The sequence below is a fragment of the Salmo salar genome, chromosome 01, assembly GCF_965601325.2.
Source record: "Salmo salar chromosome 01, fSalSal1, whole genome shotgun sequence".
Classification (NCBI taxonomy): Eukaryota; Metazoa; Chordata; class Actinopteri; order Salmoniformes; family Salmonidae; genus Salmo; species Salmo salar.
This window is the reverse complement of record NC_138291.1, coordinates 39,921,746-39,928,230: the sequence shown is the minus strand read 5'-3', so window position 1 is coordinate 39,928,230 and position 6,485 is coordinate 39,921,746. Positions and strand designations below refer to the sequence as shown.

General features: G+C 48.6%; 1 protein-coding gene across 2 annotated transcripts in view; it reads right to left on the bottom strand.

The window, feature by feature from the left end:
• Window positions 1–229: 229 nt before the first annotated feature.
• fbxo34 (F-box protein 34) overlaps window positions 230–6,485 on the bottom strand; it is a 49,001-nt gene continuing 42,745 nt past the window's right edge. For both annotated transcript variants that reach the window (XM_014194751.3, XM_014194756.3), the window contains exon 3: window positions 230–4,671. In XM_014194751.3, the coding sequence (XP_014050226.2) occupies window positions 2,247–4,671 (2,425 nt within the window). In that variant the 3' untranslated portion in view covers window positions 230–2,246. The remainder of the gene's footprint in view (window positions 4,672–6,485) is intronic.

Here is a 6,485-nt window from a genome sequence, read left to right as displayed (position 1 = left end):
GTTTTGTCTCCTTGTAGCTGCCCTGGTTGTTCTGAAATAAAATTGTATAACACTTAATTGTGAGGCTAAATACAAGGGCTTGACATGCAGACAAATGAAAAGCAGGTTTTTGCTGGGGTCTTGGGACTGAGGGTTAAAATAGAGATCTCTAGCTAGTAGCAAATGTATCAAGTTGGGATTTAGAAGATGATCCTTAATGCTCAAATCAAAACCACTGGCAACCCACAGGATCTTTTCATGCATTTTATTGCCAAGTCTTATTCATCCCCTACTGTCTGTTGTGAATTCAGAAAGGTCACCCAAATGAAGAAAGAAACGAAAGAGCATGCATATGTGAACACACCATTTCAGGAGGCACTGACATGACAGACAATTCCATGCTAGTGTTCATATTAGGACCCATTGATACATTGAATACTCATCTCACTTTGCCTTTTCAAGTGGACAATCCAGACCCTTTGTCGGAGGACTGCCATTTTGGTATTAAAGTTGACAAAAGGGGAAATTTCCCTCAAATGTTTGAGATGATTAATATCAACTTCTAGGAAGTCATTTCTCACACAGCAAGGAATACATATTTATTTTGCTTTTATAAATCTGTTGTGCGTGTCTTTGTGCTCTTTCCCCAACACACCTGGACCCAAACAATACCCCTCACCCCAATGAAAGGCAAGCCTACCAGTTCTACAGTATAGACCTTAAGTTGTGAACAACATTGACTGACGTATGTCAATGACAACAAGATGTGATAAATAATAGAAATGGGTGACATTTAAGGCTGGAGACCCTTAATATACATTTAGTCTATATCCCTGAATCTTCAGTAAAGAACAATATATTCCATTTTATGTTGTAACCTTTACACTTTCTTTCAGTTTAAAGACACCACGAGAAGGAAAGGTGGGTTATGACAGTTAACCTCAGAATGAATGCACTTTATTGAAGTAAAATGCCTTTGCAGACAGAGTACAGCTGGAATATTATACAACAAACTGTTTTTTAAAATATCTGGGGGCAAATTACTTTTTGAGACCATTTTTCTCCCCCTTTGTAATCAACCCTGATTGTTCTCCTGTTTTTAGATCATGTCCAGTTAATCATTGTAAAGAAGAGACACACAGGTGAACTTCTCCAGAAATGTTTCCCTTCAAGAAATATCAGCATCATAAAAAGGAGGGATGAGCACTTGTCCAAAATGGCACTCTATTCCATTTATAGTGCACTGCTTTTGACCAGCCTTATTGCTCTGGTCAAAAGTAGTGCACTATATAGGGAATACTGTGCCATTTCAGACGCACATTAAAAATGGTGGAGAATAATGCACTGAGGACGGCCAATAAGTATATGGTTTATACATCTGGGACCCATCGTAAAACACCCAATAATAATAATTCATAAATATATACATGACGGGGTCAAAATAAACTTTTTTTCATTTTTACCAAACTGAAGATAAATGCATTCAAGTCATAGATACTCGTGCTGCTTGTCAATCTTCTTCACTTTGTTTTTGATATAGGACTCAGTAGCACTATCTACAATGTAAACACAACTGGGCTCAGAACACACTTTTTCCAATCAAACCAGATACAGGACAGACAAAACCCTTTCCCTCTCTGACCCGGAGACTGATACAGTTGAGTTGGGATATAGGATGGGGTTGATTCACATTTTGCATAAACCGGGGGACCTGCAGCAATGTATGTATCCACTTAGACAACAACACATTAACACTGAGTAAATCACACTTCTGGGTGGGGTATACTACATAACGTTGATAGGCTTACCTTGACTAAAATAGCTATCCAACGTATTGGTTAATGCATAAGCAAGGAGACATTATGGCTGTGGGCAAGGAGACACATTAAGCATCAACACTGGGGAGAAATCTGAAACAAGGCTTCTCTCTTCAACACACTCTGGTCAGAATCAGATGTTTTAACCCAACACGTTGAAGCAAGTAAATAGAATACCCTGTCAGAATCCTTTGAAGACTGAGAATTATGACCAGGGTTAAAGTGCTGACCATCTCAGAGGACCTGAGGAGGGGTTAGAGGTCAGTGGTTAGGGGTCAGGGGTAAAGGAAGAGATCCAGTGATTCCTCATCAGTACCAGCAACCTGGTTGCGGTCAGACACTCCCCACAAATAAATGCACATATGGCAACACAGACACGCACACAAAGCCCTCATTGGCAAAGTAAAGCACACAGAAGTCAAGTTACTTTTTCTCCCATTGTCTATTCCACTACTCCTCAGTGACCGCCCTGGGTTTCTTATAGATTGGCATGTTGATACTATGGAAGGCGGGCACCCAGCGGTTGTCATGGAGACCGACGTTGCAGCCGGGCGTGTCTTTGTGGGAACCGTGGCAACACATCCAGTATCCGGGGCCGTAGGGCAGCGCCTGGCAGTAGGGCTTGTGGTGCCAGCGGCAGAGGGACACATCCCCGCGCCCATACCGTTTTTTACACTGCTTGCAGGGATCGTCTTTGTAGCGGGGGTCGCACACCCAGCGGGAGTCCGCGGGTCGAACGCCGTAGCTCTCAATGAGGAACTTGAAGTAGTGGCAGGTGCACTTAAGCGCTGCCAGGTTCTCTGTGGGCAGCAGGCAGAAGATCTTAACGATGATGTGGTGGGGCAGGAAGGCCATGTACTGCTGGGGTTCCAGGAGCAGCTGGATCTTAAAGCGCATCTCCAGGAACTCGTGAGACACCAGGCGGCGCAGGGGGAAAGGCACGGTCTCGCACTGGCTAAAAGCACTCCCCTCTCCCTCACTCACCGCCTTCTCCTCCCTCTCGTCCTCCTCTTTGGCCCAGTTCTCACTGTGCGATATGGTTTCAGGGAGGAGGGAGGTGATAGCAGGGTCGCAGGGCTGAGTCTTGGAGGTTTCCGCTAAGTCTCTGGTGAGTTTAGGGCTGGACTCAGTGTCCTGGGTGCAAGTACTGTCTGGGTGTGGGAGTGTGTGTTGTTCTAGCGCCGGCTGTGAGGGCAGAGGGTGTGAGAAGAACAGCATGCCTGGGAGGGGCTCCTCACTCTGTAGACTGCTGCTGGCCCGCTCTGACTGGAGCTGGAAGTACAGATCCTGCCCAGCCTCAATGACCCTGCTCCCCTCCTGCTGTCCCTGGGCCTCACACATCTCCTCTGGCTCTCTGACAGCATGGACGGAGGCTCCACACCCAGAGGCTCCACACCCAGATTCCACACTGTGAGACGGAGAAGCTGGGTCAGAGGAACGGGAAGCCCAGTAGGAAGCTTCATGGCAGCTGCTGGGAACTAGTTTGTCCATGCGGATGGTGCGAACAGAGGGACGGCCCTCAGAGGGACTAGCGTGGAGGTGCTGCACCCCCGTGGTCTCCTCTAGTCCGTGCTGGGGCCCGGTGGGAGACGGAGGTGGCTGGGCTGAGATGGAGCAGGCGTCTGCTCCTGCCAGTAACACCCGGCCCACCCTCCTCCGCAGGCTGTTGTTGCGCGACAGCTCTCCTCCAGATCCGGACCCTTCCCTTGGAACACTCCGGCGCTTCAGGCACTCTGACTCCAGCTTGGCCACCATGTCCGACACCTTTACACACTCTGCATCCTCATCTGTCCCCTGGGGGCTCTGGTCTGGGGCTTTGGGCTGCTGGGGCTCTTGGGTCAGTGACAGCCCCCTGGATAAGGTAATGCTAGTGGAGCTCCGCAGAGAGACAGGCTTAGAGTCCCCTTGCTTGTCGCTGGCTCTCTGCTCCAAGGCGGCCACCAACTCCCCCACAGAGAGAGCCTTACCCGTCCCACTCCCCTCCTCGCCCTCTACCCTACATACCTGCTCCCCACCCACCCCTACAACCCCACACTCAGGCACTCTAGGGCTCTCGCCAAGGGTCACCTCTTCGGGGCCGTTCTTGGTGGGACTCAGTGGGCTCTGTCTCTCTAGGGCTCTGGGTGACTGTCGGTCTCTGTCCTGGTGGTGGCCCCGATGCCCTGACCTCCTCCTGCGCTTGGCCACAGAGCCACCCTCTTCCTCCCAACAGCTTTTCATCTTCACAGACACCGTCCTCACTGAGATGCTGCTCACCGAGTCTCCCTCACACGCCTCCCTGACCGGCTCTCCTCCACCGCCACCATTCACGAGGCCGCCGCGGCACTGGGGCGAGGCGAAGATGGCGATTTTCTCCTTGGTGTTGCCGGGCTTGATGACGGCCCAGATGTCCAGCGGTCCCTCTCCGTCCTCCCCCTGGTAGGAGACGCTGAGGGAGGCCTCCTGGTTCTCAGATCCCCCCGAGCCTGTAGAGGAGGTGGGGAGGAGAAGCAGCAGGGACGAGGTGGTGGTGTAGGAGGTTTCGGAGGTTTTCCTCCGGGCCCAGGTTGTACTACTGTGGAATACATTTCCCCCAGACCCACTCAGCCTTGAGGTCTGCAGCCCACTACCACTGTTGCCATGGGTACTATTACTGTTGTCACTGCAGCACAGGGTGTTGGTGGATATGACACTAAGGGGGGAGCGGGCCGTGCCCGGGCCGAGCCCGCTGCTAGACGAGCCCACTAGGGCTGGACGGACCCCCCAATCTGTCCTCAGAGACAGGGCCCCCTGCTGGCTCATATGGTGAAGACCTCTCTGGCTGTCCTGACTGGACTCCAGGTGGAACTCTTTCTTCTGCAGTTTGGGGTATGGCTTGAGGTGCATGGCTGCAGCCCTGGAACAGAAGAAAGGAGTCAATGTGTTATTGTGGTGCATGTGTTATGACAGCCTAAACAGGGGCCTGTTCAGGAGGATGCAAGGTTGGAGGACATTCATAGAAGGCAGAATAGCAAATGAAGTCAGCTCTAGTTATTCTATTTCTATCCGACACGCCCTGAATATTTTGCCAATGCAGCAAATATATTATCAACAAACGCAGTTGGGAGTGGGACAACCAGAACTATAACCCTCCATCTATGCTCAGACTACTGGGCCTCAGGTCAGCTACAGAAGAAAACAAGAGGTGCATTCCAAATGGCACAATATGTAGGGTATAGGGTACTTATTGCAACACAGAGCAGGGGTTCCCAAACTTTTTGGACCCGGGAGGGGACTAATGACGCGCTGGTCAGCTGTTTGTTCACCCAATTGCTAATAACCCATCCGCAACCACCCTTTTTTCTTCTCTTGAACAATGACGTTTTTCTTAAACATTTATTCATTGGGTATTTAGGCCTATTGAACAGTATGTAACGGTGTGAGCTCTAATCACGTTGAACCACTGTTCTCCATTCCCCATGCACGCCAAGTACCCTACAAACATTTCCACTTCATTAAACTGCATTAGGCCTACTGCCATTGCATTAAACTGATGAGACCACCATTCATTTGTGCTAATAGTGGTAACACATTTGGTATCGGAGAGAACATTTTGTAGTTTAAGCTAATTCCCACTAAAACAATTGTAATACAAGAGGTATTGTGTTGAAAATGTGATAATTGGTAGAGAACTGTGGATACCAATATCCGTGTGAGCCTCCCAGGCCCATGTTACAAATGGTTAAGAACATGCATAGTATTGTATTATCCCGCAACTTATTCTACAGATTCCTTTGCCAAAATTTAAGTCATCTGTACGCAATATTCATCAACTCAAATGTCTCAGGGAACCCCTGAAATAGAAATTGAAGAACAGGTTTCTGCACTTAGCATGGAGAGGCAGACGGCCAGAAGGGGAAGATTTGCCCTGCCTGCACCGGCCAACATACACCAAGTGTACAAAACATTAGAAACACCTTCCTAATATTGAGTTGCACCCCCTTTTGCCCTCAGAACAGCCTCAATTCGTTGGGGCATGGACTAGAAGGTGTTGAAAGCGTTCCACTGGGATGCTAGCCCATGTTGACTCCAATGCTTCCCACAGTTGTGTCAAGTTGGCTGGATGTCCTTTGGGTGGTGGACCATTCATGATACACACAGGAAACTGTTGAGCGTGAAAAACCCAGCTGCGTTGCAGTTCTTGCCACTCAAACCGGTGCATCTGGCACCTACTACCATACCCTGTTCAAAGGCACTGAAATATTTTGAATTGCCCATTCACCATCTGAATGGCACACAATGTTTTGTACACTCAGTGTATATTCCTCTGGCAAAACCTTCCTTGCGAAAACACTAACAGTGGAAAAGCGCTGAGCTTGCCTTAAACTACATAGCTTACTTTACACTGGAGTAGGGTTTAGTGTCGATTGTGCATTGGGTACTTTTGGTGCTTATCTATGAGATCACTTTCATCCTATTGATCAGGCAGGCAGTGAGAGGCAGCACTCGATCCTTGCCTTGGATGGAGTGGCTCAAACCCAGGTGATCCCATTTGTTCACACTGCATAAACAGTCTGCTTCCCAAATGGCACCATATTCCCTACATCAAATAAAAAATATATATTTGTCACATGTGCCGACTACGACCTTAGTGAAATGCTTAACCAACAGTGCAGTTAAGAAAAATACCTTCAAGTAAGAAATAAAACAAATAATTAAAGAGCAGCCGTA